Source organism: Pteropus alecto, unplaced genomic scaffold (genome assembly GCF_000325575.1).
Source record: "Pteropus alecto unplaced genomic scaffold, ASM32557v1 scaffold248, whole genome shotgun sequence".
NCBI lineage: Eukaryota > Metazoa > Chordata > Mammalia > Chiroptera > Pteropodidae > Pteropus > Pteropus alecto.
The window spans coordinates 359,425-371,813 of NW_006441067.1; the positions used below are offsets into that span (position 1 = coordinate 359,425).

At 36.4% G+C, this 12,389-nt stretch overlaps 1 protein-coding gene across 4 annotated transcripts in view; it reads left to right on the forward strand.

Moving 5' to 3' along the window:
* The window catches only part of GK (glycerol kinase), a 66,012-nt gene that overhangs the window by 25,963 nt on the left and 27,660 nt on the right, over nucleotides 1–12,389 (forward strand). For 2 of the 4 annotated variants that reach the window (XM_015594388.2, XM_015594389.2), the window contains exons 5-9: nucleotides 4,814–4,890; nucleotides 7,359–7,496; nucleotides 9,319–9,428; nucleotides 9,907–9,973; nucleotides 11,034–11,051. In XM_015594388.2, the coding sequence (XP_015449874.1) occupies nucleotides 4,814–4,890; nucleotides 7,359–7,496; nucleotides 9,319–9,428; nucleotides 9,907–9,973; nucleotides 11,034–11,051 (410 nt within the window). The remainder of the gene's footprint in view (nucleotides 1–4,813; nucleotides 4,891–7,358; nucleotides 7,497–9,318; nucleotides 9,429–9,906; nucleotides 9,974–11,033; nucleotides 11,052–12,389) is intronic. The other 2 variants (XM_006918278.3, XM_006918279.3) reach the window with 1 other exon arrangement.

The following is a 12,389-nucleotide window of genomic DNA, read 5'->3' on the forward strand; positions in this document are numbered from 1 at the left end:
GATGAAATGAAATTTGTACATGACAGATATTCTTAGGGGAAATACAGAGCCTACCTGGGATGTCATACACACTCATGTCAGTCATTGGCATTTTGGCATTTATACATCCAAGAGATGAAATAGGTTCCAGCCCCCATATTTTGGAATATACATATATGTGTTTTAACTCATCCCCTTCGCCCACTCCATTTTTTCTTCGGCTCCACCTGATTTCTGAAAATGTCGTCAGGGAGAGTCATCACATAGTTTTTTCTCCTTAGCAAACAGACTCTTCTTACCCAGCTTAATTAATAGCTTAACTTTTGGCAAGTGGTAACACATGGCAGTTAAATCTGGTTTACTATTGTTGTGTGTCTTGTGGGGGAAACAACCTAATAACACTTTGTATAGCCGTCAGCAGTCCTTGTTTAAGGTGTGTTCCATAACCTGGAGCCTGTTCATCTCACTTCCTGTCAGGTCAGGAGCTCCTTAAACCATCTCAGAGGAGAGGTATTGTTTGCCTTTGCTTCTAGTCAACTAAAGATAATTTACATTATCCCTAGTGTATTTTTTCCCCTTAGGTTCTTTTCTATTGTTATGACTAACCAAAGTAATGCAAATTTCTAAATGTTCTAAACATAGTTTCTTCCTCTGTGCTATTACTACATCACATCACTAAACTAACCCTGGTCCATGGGAATTGAGACACATTGAATGTGATTTTATTTAATACAAATGAAGTTTCAGATCATCCAAGTTGATTTTTTTTAATCTATTCATTTGATGGTCCGAACAATTTAAATCAAATTTACTTAATTTAAATAAGAGATGTGCCTTCTAGAAGCAAGCTGTGTAATGTTTTGGACTCCCTAGTGTCTATTTTCCTTATTTTTTTAAGTCACTTTGGAACTTAGCAATTACCTGTCCCCTCTGGACATGCTGTTCCTTTTTTGGAGGTGGCTTTCACCTCCTGTCACTCAACCAGGGAAGTGCTTTCTTGGGGCCATGTCTTCCTTCCCGTAGCAGCCCTTTCGTGCCTTCCTGCAGATGGCCCCAAGAGAGATTGTGACACATTCCTTAGCATCGTGACATGTTCCTTAGCATTCCTTTCTAGCATCCCCTATGGATGTGCTCATTCATTCCATCACACGACCTTTCAATTCAGTGATTGGTGAGCAATCAATAACCAACTGAGCCACTTTTCTAACTAGGTTGCAGATATGTGGCCAGGTAGGGAAGAGTCACCTTGAACGGGAAGCAAGTCTTTACCTGGTCTTAGTTCAAATGGAAATGCTATTGAACCAGAGACTCTGACTGGACTGCCTTTGTTCCCCTTCTACTCCATGTCCTTTCTTTTTCTATGCTCAGCTGTGTAAAAAAAAAAATTCATTCTGATGAACTTGGCTCAAGTGGGCTACCATTTCCTAAGTGGTCAACAAGAGAACACAGGCCTTGAATCTGGCCGTCTCTAGCATGAATTGCCATTATTTCTCCTAATGCTCCAGCTGCTCCAGTTTCTGCTGGCCCTTCAGATCCAGTTGCCGTTGTTTCCTCTGGCTCTTCAGTTCCAGCTGCTGGTACTTCCTCAGGTATTGGTGCTCTGGCTCTTGCTCACTTCCCAGCCTTCCAACTTGGACGTGCTGGGGGAAATTGACCACTGCTGCTGGATCCGGATCTGGCACTTCTTTTGATTGTTCTCAGAAATTACCTCCACAAGGGGCTTAGTCCTCCAGCTTGGGGTCTTCTCTTTGGCTTTTGGTCTCTTATTTCGCAAATCTAATTCTGCCATCCTAGCTTCTTTAATGAGTTTTCTAAAAATTTTTTCGTTCTTAATTCCATTAATATTGAGCATTTGTGAATTGCTTGGTAATGTACCAGCCACTGACATTTTTTTTCTCTTCGGCAGTCTTACTAATTCATTCTATGTATTCTAATTTCCTTAAATCCATGGGCTATAAAAAAATGAAGTAAATATCATGCCAGCCTTCTGTGATCATGGAATAATGGCAAGAGAGGGGCTTTAGAGACCATTTAGTTCAACCGCCTTATTTTATATTCAGGAAATCCACGCCACAAAGGGTAAAATGACTTGCTCGAGTCACACAACTTGTTGGTAGCAAAACCAGAAAACGTAGAACTTTGGTTTCTCAATTTCATATCCAATGTTTTGACTCTTTCTGGTGAGGGGTTAATTCTGCGGATCCCACTGTAGATGCTTGCCAGTAAGTTTTCAAGTGAGGAGTAAAGTGCCTAGTTATGTAAGTGTAACCAGGAGCGGGAGTCAAGGAACAATAAAGTCACAGAGCCACTGGGACTCAGGGAGCTACATGATCATCAGTTTGTCTTTAGTTTTGTTTTTGAATAAATGGTTGGAACAAATCCAGTATCCTAAAAACATGCCCTATGAAAGAGGTTCTCAAGTTCTAGTATAATACTGAATAACTTGGGATGCTTATAACAAAATTAGACTCAGGCCTGTCTTGTCTAGACCTGCAAACAGAATCCTGAAAAGTCGGGCTTGGGTTGTATGATTTCAAAGTTCTCACGTGGTTCTGGTGTGCTTTCAGGGTAAGAACAGCTGCTGTGGAGTCTAGCAGTGTTTCTTAAAGAGGGGCATCTGCGTAAAAGCTATATTTCTGGGCCCCCCTCCTCAGACCTACTATCCTAGAGTTTCTGGGGATGGAGGTCATCTTTAAGCTCCTTGAGGAGCATCGTGTCCATTAAAATATAGAATATCGATCTAGAAGGCTTTATGTCATTAAGCAAAAAGCCTAGAGCAATGGCTTTCATGTCTCTTGTTCGTGGCCCTCGGAAAGAAATATATAGTTCCATGATTCAGCAAACCCACAGAACTAAAACAAAAGTTTCACAAGTCAATACTTACCAAGTTCAGTGAACTCTGATATTTTCCATTTAATCCATCCTATTTCATTTTTTAAAACTAGGTCATCAAAACTTACTAAATTGATTTTAAAACCCTAGCCCACTGTAGTTTGAAACACTGAAGACCGAGATGTACTTGTCAATTCTACCTATCACAGTTTTTAATCTTTTCTCTCAAATTCCTCTATTTTTCGCAATTACTCTCGTGAAGCCCTTAAAACCTGCTGGGGTTGCTTGCCCATGAGGAAAGTCCACTTTTGTCACAGTCATACAATACTGCTACTGTGAAAAGTGGACTGCCCTTGTTCTCTGGACACGGGAGAACTTGCCAACTTTACAGTGCAGTTAATGGCTTGTATCAATCACAGTGCAAGTAGTAGAAAACTCAACCATACTAAATGAAATTTTTTAAAAAGAGAATTATTTGCTCATTGAACCAGCAATCCAAGAGTAACTTAGTTCAGGTGCTGTTTTATTCCAGCTTCAGACAGTCACATGGATCCCCACAAGTCTGTCTTTTTCTGGAATGGCTCCGGAAGTGGTCAATTCAATTCTTTCTTCATTAGGGCAGCAGGCCCCAGCCACACAGTGCCAGGCTGAGCTGAGAAAAGAAACTCCTGCAGACCAAGCACAAATCTCAATTGTGCTGATTAGACCACATACTCTCTCCTGAGCCAATCACTGGGGTCAAGACAGGATACCGGAGCTACAGGTGGGATTGAATCTCAGGCACACCGTAGTCTTCCCCTTTGTCTCCATTTCCTTAGTGGTAATAAGGCTTTTCTTGCTGCTTTTCACACCTATGGAAACCAGCAGAGTGTCCTGAAGTCCCCGATTTAAATCTCATGTGCAGTAGCCGCTGTCAAAATCAAGCGCAGACAGCGCTCAAGGGAAATGACAGTTTAAATAATTAGAAAGAATTGATTAAAATTCACTACAGGATTTTACTGGTTTTTAAATGAAGAGAAAGAAATCCTATAGTTAAAGGTGACCCAAACTAGGCAATAACTGTCGGCATTCACACGTGTAGTGAAGTATGTATAATCTTCCCTGGTGTCCTTTAAATAGACTACGGGCCTGAGTCTTTTCAGGAGCCATCTAAGCACAGTCAGTGCCTAAAAATATCAAGTGACCACTAACACATTAAAAGTTATAAAAGTTAAGTACAAAAGTTAAATCTGGCAAATGAAGCCCAGCTGATGCTATTGGTTACCTTTCACGATTGCTTTATATACTACTTAATGCCTTCTCTTTCTCAAGCCTTTTGTTATGAAGCAGAACAGAAATGCTTTCTACTAGGGAATCAGAAAGTAGACTGATAGTTATTTAGTAAAATAATGTTGATCTGTTAAAATGGAGATTTTATTCTTTTACAATCCAGCATGGAGAAAGAATGGTGAAATAATTTTAACTATTCCAGGTTCTTGCCTACTTTGAAAGAGTTTAATGTAAATAAGAAATTGAATCTTATTTTTTTTCCCTCGATAATAGTATCAGATTCTCTACTTTGTCACAGATTGCTCCCAAGTTTTCAAAGATACATGCTTTAAACAGGGTACGATGATTCTGGGCTGTACATTCCACCCTGGCAACCAGCCTGCCTAATATTTAGATTTTCTCAGCAGTCATGTATGCATAGAAAATCCATATCCAAAACATTTTTTGTTTTTTTTTCTATAAAAAGGATATAAAATAAGTGCCTTAAGGTTTGTATTATTCTCTTAACTTGGTCTGTGATTTTGCATAAAAGCTTTACATTCTCCCTCCTAAATTATTCTCTTCTAACAATACGCCCATTCATTTCTAATTTTCTAATTCTTGTCTTTTGAAAGCTATAGCATTTTAATTACTTATGGAAACTAATTGGTCTCCTATCCTTGACAGTGACTTTATTAAGGTATGATGGTTGTAATGAAGTTTTTTATCTATATTATTATATTTTGGTTTATAGTGTGGCTCGATCTAAGAACCCAGTCTACCGTTGAAACTCTTAGTAAAAGAATTCCAGGAAATAATAATTTTGTCAAGGTAAGAAATCTCTTCAAAAGTATACTATAAGAATGCTTGTTTAAAGAAGTACAAATTGGTAGTTACAAAAAATCATCATGGGGATCTAAAGTATAGCATAGGGAATGTAGTCAATAATATAGTAATGACTATGTATGGTGGGTACTAGACTAATTGGGGGGATTACCATGTAAGTCATATAATTATCTATGTCTAACCACTATGCTGTGCACCTTAAACTAATATGAAATAATATTAAACGTCAACTGTAATTGAAAAATAAAAAATAAAAGTAAAAAGTCAAACCCGAAAAAAAATGCTTGTTTAAAAAAGTTTATAGAGATTTCACCAGCGAGACTATTCAAGCCTTACATCTTATTTCGCAATAGTTATTTGATAAAATTTATAGAATACTTCTCTGTGAATAATTGAGGACAACTCAAGTATTTACCTTTCTGTCTTCCTTATCCTACGGTAGATCGGAGGACTAATATTCCAAGGTTGATAGGCTAGAGGGGATTATAAAGTTTCCCTGTTTTAAATCATACTTCCCAGGGGGTACTTCCTGTAATTCAACTCTGCTTTCCAAATTCATTTTTCTGTTTTCTACCATTCATCAAAGCAAGTTCTGGGTGCTTTTTAATTTTTAGGCATCTAGATTTAGGGAGAGAAAATAGAAGACATTTTATTGAACTCTCCTTCTACCTTCTTTATATGAAGATGGCTAACTAAAATTGCCAGATTTTCAGTCTTTATATAGATTTCTCTTCAGATAAATGTAGAGGGAATTTTTGAAAAAGACAAGATATTTCTCTTAGCAAGGTCAAGGCCAAATTCTCCTAGTATCCAAAAGGAAGTTCTGGTTTTGGGTTTATCTCTTTTACATTTGCCAGCGGGACTCTGATGGCAGTTTCTTGTTCTTGGTTCTGAAAGTGATGTTCGAATCCCATTAATCACAGCAGTTTACCAAGGCCTTCCCTGCCCTGAGCTGTACAAATAACCAAGCTAGTCCTGAATATGCCCTTACCATTTTCTATCGTGTTCTCTCTGTCACCCTGCCCAGCCTTCACCCCCACCTCCAGCTACACTTTGCTTCAAGGGATTCATGTTTTTCTCTCCATTGCCATTTTAGGCAACTTGTACACTTTCTATCTAAATCATGAAAATGAGATAGATATTACACACTAATTCACACTATTAGCGTTGTGGGATGACGTTTGGTCCTTCACATCAAAAAATATTCCCATTAATTATTTCTTTTCATTATTTTTGATAATTGATTTTTTTTTCCCCTAAGAAAGCTGGAAAACTATGAGTTAAGGTTCTTAACTTATAGGTTGCATTAAAACAGCGGTCCCCAACCTTTTTGGCACCAGCGACCTGTGTTCCTACCTAACGCCTAATGATCTGAGGTGGAGCTGAGGCGGTGATGCTAGCGCTGGGGAGCGGCTGCAAATACAGATGAAGCTTTGCTTGCTGGCCCTCCGCTCACCTCCTGTTGTGTGGCCTGGTTCCTAGATGGCCACAGATTGGTACCAGTCCACGGCCCAGGGGTTGGGGACCATTGTTTAAAGTATGAAATCCTTGGTTTGAGTTCTCTTACCAAGGGAGATAAGAAGGAAAAAGGTATCACTTTCTGTAGTCAGTTGATAAATGAGGAGACGAATTGGGAAGGGGAAAGAGAGTTGCATTATTTTGAAGTATGTATTTTTTAAACCACTTTTGTCAGCCCTTATAAATAAATTTGATTCTAAATAAATTTGATATTTAATATACAAACAAAAGTAAGTGTTGGACTTGATCCATTCTCAAGGAAGATTGATAAGCCTGCATATGTTTCATTATTACCCTTTAACCTTTATTCAGCCTACCCTCCCTTAGTTTAATGTATTTGCTGAATTTAGGGCAGCTACTTTCTCACATAGAGCAACTCTGTGTTGTTTTAACGTGGTGTGTCTTTGAGCTCTATTCACCACTAATTTGATATTATGTTATTTGAATATAAATGTGTAAATATATATTTATTTATAATATATTTTTACACATATAAATGTAACATTAAGTCATGTTTTAAAACAAAAGTTTCTGGTTATGGTCATTAGTTTATGATTTCATATACTCTCTGATCATTAATAGTTTAAATATCACTTTCATGGAATATAAAATAAAAAGCAGAGTTTTGGACTAAGTTAATACTAACTCACCGTAAAAGTTAACATCTACATCTTTACTATCTAGATTACAGGGCGTTGTGTCATTTAATTTTCTCTTTTACCTTGCTACGTGGATGCTCTTTGAACTGCAAACATACCACTCTGATCTTTGCTCATGAACATGCTTTCCCATGCCATGAGATAGGAAAAGTATTTTTATCTGTAATACTGAGGGATTGTCTTTAGGGCCATTGAATATTTTGTGATTTGTTGAGTTTCTTGGTTTAGTGTTTTGTTTTATTTTAAACTGTTATGAATTTAATTTCCCTTTTTTAGTCCAAGACAGGCCTTCCACTTAGCACTTACTTCAGTGCAGTGAAACTTCGTTGGCTTCTTGACAACGTGACAAAAGTTCAAAAGGCTGTTAAAGAAGATAGAGCTCTTTTTGGGACCATTGATTCATGGCTTATATGGGTATGTTACAACAGAATACCTGTATCGAGAATTTTTCTCAGAAATTTTTTAGACTGCCTTGCCTACTATCTGTTTTCTACTAAGAGTTCAAAACTTTTTAGTTGGCGGCATTATTCAGAAGCCACTGAAGAAATAGCAGAACATTTCAGCTTCCATTCGAGCGGCATTTTTGCCTACTTCTTCTATTTTTACTTGCCTTATTTCAGTAAAAATGGAGGATGATTACAAACCACATTTCATATCTATTCTCTTTAGAATAAGTAATTTAGATTATTAGTAATTGGTAATCTAGGTAGTCTTTCTCTCTTGCTTATCATATACTTTTCCACTAGCCATTTCTGAGAAAAAATAACTAATATGATAAAACATTAGGCTACTTTTATTATTCGATTTTAACGTCATATAGCTGTTTTTTATTTAATTGAGCCATAAAATGCAAAATCACAGTGGAAATTTCTGATATATAATCTTTTTCCTAAGCCGAACATGGGTAAGTAAGTAGAAGCTAACATTATAAATATTTCCCAAATATATCTTAAAAGTACATGTTCTCTCTCTCTCTCCCCCACTTCCCTCCCTCCCTCTACCCACTCCCTCTCTCCGCCACCTCTGTTATCTTTACTATGGGCATTTTCAAATATACCCCAAAGCAGAAGGAATAGTATAACATACCTCTACAACAGTGAGCCAACTACAGCAGTCAACTGCGGCCAACCTTGTTTCAACTATACTCACATACTCTTTTATCCCACAAAATTATAAAGCAAATTCCTTACATATAATTTCATTTGTAAATATTTTAGTATTTTTCAGCATTCAGGGAGCTTCAAGGGAATATTGCCCCTATTCTTACTGGCCAGATTCACACAGCAGGTCTTGAGAACCACTCTCTGGAAGCACACCACACACAACCCCTAACACACACACACACACACGCACACCAGTGCTAGCCCAGGGCAGGCTGTGCTTTGTGCTCATGACCAGCAGTTTTCATACATGTCAGCCACAGTTGAAATAGTTCTGACAATTGCCTGGAACCAGAGTACGGCAGGATGTTGGAACTGTGAGCTGCAGGAGACTCAGAGGGAACACATTTGGCTGTGCCTCCCCACGTGATATCTTTTCTCCACTTTTGTTCATTTCTTACCTCATTGCTTCCACATAAAAGAAAGCAACAGTACTTCCAGTTCTGGTCTGTGGATATTAACATTAGAGAGTTTAACACTCTGCTTTCAAGGTATGTGCTTGGGTCAGTGCACGCACAGCCCAATGAAAATTATTATTCCAAAACCGCAAAAGAAACAATAGCAGCACCAACAGAGTTCATTCAGCAAGATCCTGAGGAGGCAGACATTTCAATGTTTTTCACTTTGCCAAGTTTAGTAAGACTGCATTTTCCAAAGATAAGAGGATAAAAGCTAAACTGATTTTTTATTTAACTATCAATGAACTAGAACTGTACTGTCTAATATGGTAGCCACTTAGCACTTGAAATATGGCTTGTCCAAAATGAGAATGTGTTTGAGTGTAAAATACACATCGTATTTTAAAGTTAGTACCCCCAAAAAAGGAGTAAATGAAAGATACAGTATTATTAAAATTAATTTATACTTTTTAAATGTAACTACTAAAAATTTTTACATTTACAAATGTAGCTCACATTATATTTTCTATTGGACACTGCTGGAAACTAGATAATTAAGTAGTTGAAATATTCTATTCTCCTGCTTTATATGCTCTGCTGCCAATTATGGCCCGTGACAAAATATAAATTAAATTGCAAATAAGTACAGAGTTAACATTTCCCTTTTATTCTGTCTAGAGTCTGACAGGAGGAGCCAATGGAGGTGTCCACTGTACAGACGTAACAAATGCAAGCAGGACGATGCTTTTCAACATTCATTCTTTGGAATGGGATAAAGACCTCTGCGAGTGAGTCGTGTTTGCCCCTAAGAATAGTTATTCAAGTACATTACCTATTTATAACCTAAATCTTATTTTTTTCAGATGTCAGCGGAGTACCAAACTATAATTGTTGGTATTTCAACTACAGTATACAAGTCTGTGTTGAGTATTCTCTTAAGAGAGACTATTGTTGCACATACACTAAATATGCCGAATTAAGTAATTGTTTTGATTATTCTCTATGAAGATTAGGTTCCTTTAGAAAACTGCTTTGGTTTCTGTATGCTTTTTATTTATTATTGATTTGTTTGTATAAAATTAGAATGTTAAATATCTAGTCATACAACTCTTCTGCTGGCTTATTTATTTGTTACTATTTAATTCTATACTCAAATCCATCCATTTGCTAATAGTTATTTACATTTTTTTTGTTTTTAAATACATATAAATGTTTCCAGATATTTACTTAAAATAGCATTAAATACTCAATGTTATTATTTTTCAGATTTTTTGATATTCCAATGAAAATTCTTCCAAATGTCAGGAGTTCCTCTGAGATCTATGGCCTAATGGTATATACATTTTTTTTTTTAATTTAAAAACTTTGCTATTCAGGATTTAAAAGTCAGTTGTGTTAACGTTTGATAGTTTGAGAGTTGTAACATTTTTGTGAATGTTAGCGATATGTAAAATAAGAATTTAATATTGTTTAAATAGTTATAACTTAAAAATCTTAGTCTTTCTTACCAATTGATTTTACATTTTATAAACTTTAATTGGCTTTTCTTTGAGTACTATGCTTTCGAAGTATTAACTGTGATAACTCCAGAGGGTGGCAGAGGAATGTTTGAGTCAGTTTACTTCTTTTAATCCAGATAACTAGTAGTTGTGGTGTCTGCCTTTAATTTATAGGAGAGTCTCTTCACCTTTTAGTGGTGTTCTTTTTCCTGTTGAATCTCTTTTAATGGCTAAACCATGTTTTATATTAGATTCTTTGTCAGCCTGAGTAAAACTTTAGCAAAGAAACTGAAAGCAAAGAGTCTGCTTCTGATTTCTGATTGCTAATTAAACTGAGTTCCATAATGGACATTTTTACTGTTGCTTTCATTGAAACTCAGAGAAAAAGTAGTTTGAGCAAAAAAATGTGCTTAGCATCGAGTATCTCTGATTACACATCAGAGGTTAAAAGCTCTAGGAGAATCTGAACTGATGTTTGAGCACAAAAATCTTGAATTTATAATAAAACTTAAGAATACATCTAAGATAAATTGCAAAAAATATTTAGATATTTCATGGCAAATATTAGAAACTCCATGTATAGAGTTAATAATAACAGAGTTGAACACTGCATGCTCTGGATAAAACTTGGGCAAGAATTCTTAAATGTTTCATTCATAATAAAGCCATTTAAAGCAACATGGAATTTTTAAATAGCCACTGCTTATCTATAGTAAAAGTGTTTTGATGATTTCATAGCTGTCTACAAACTGAGTTGGATCAGAGGGGAAAAAAAAAACTATTCTTGAGAAACAGTTTCAGGGGATGGTTGAAAAAATATTTAACTGGCCTAGTTTTCTCTTGCATTTAAAATATTATGCTTCTGTCCCCTTTTTTCCCCCATGCCGACTATAGAAAATCTCTCATAGCCTGGTGAGTAGGTTGCCCACCAGTTATACTACCCATTTGTTTGAAAAAGAGACAGTGAACTTCCATTTCGTTTTAAACAAGCAGAAGTCCATTTACCAAACAGATTAATCTAGCATCTCCATGACCCTTTGAATTATTCTAAGCTCTAGTCAAGTTTTAGGGTTTTTTTTTTAATTTGATCTTATCTGTTTGTTTTTAAGTTTCCCATAAAACTGAGAATGATGTTTCAAAATAAAAGACTAAAGTAGTTTCTGGCATGAGCAATTCTGATGTCCCCATTACAAAGTACAGTTGCAAATGTGCTTTGGGCTTTAGCATGATAAGGAAATTAAGTGTAGTTTTTAAATGTCCTAGGAGTCTATTTTGACTAACCTTTCAGACCAGTTAGTTGGAAATGCACTGTCACTTTTTCTACATGCTTCACCAGAGGACAGTTCCCAGGAATCCTCTAGAGACCCATCCCCATGAAGAAAAAGGAGCGCTTCCCCATGCCTGACCGCACATAGTAGATCCTGCTGGTAGTTTGATGATAAAGTCAATAGTATAAGCAAAGACATCTTTTAATATTTAAATATACTAAAGTATATAGCTTCTAGGTTTCCTACTAGTTCACTTTCAGCCCTACCTTTATGAAATTTACCCTTCACTTAATATCCAAGTTCACGTTTTCTAGATATATATAGTACATAAAAATAGCAGGTCTTGAATTAACAAGAAAGCATGGAAGAAAGGCCATAATATCTGCTATTTAAGGGTGTTTTCTATTTTGTCAAGGGTTTCTACATATAGGCTCTTATTTCCTTATCATCCGAGACATATGAGGTAGCCTCTATTCTTACCCTCACTTTAACAGATAGGGAGCCAGAGCTCTCGGAGGCCCAAGACTGGCCCACAAATAACTAGCTGACTGAGGGTCCAAAGCTTCTGTTTGATGCTCTTCCTAGTACAGCACACCTACTTCAGAGATCACATTGCTTTCTCCTAATCCCTTAATACAAGTTGCTTTGTGTTGGTGTATTTTTTCAAAAAAAAATTTTGGAGTAAAGTACACCATCAGCCAATTAAATCTTGTTTTCTTCCTGGAATGCTGGCCATACTTGATCAAAATAAAAACCACTATTCATGATATAAATTAACTCTTGCTTATCTAAACTTGAAGAATGATGTTGGCTACGAACAGTTAATATACAATACCTGAACACTGTTGTGTTTCTTACTTAAGAGCAGTTTAGATAGAAAGAATAGTTAGTAAAATATAGCCTTCCAAAATAAATAAGTTTCGTGCTAGTTTGGTAGCTGTTTATATGTTCGCTTTAAAGGATGTGTTAGTTTTTTTAGTAA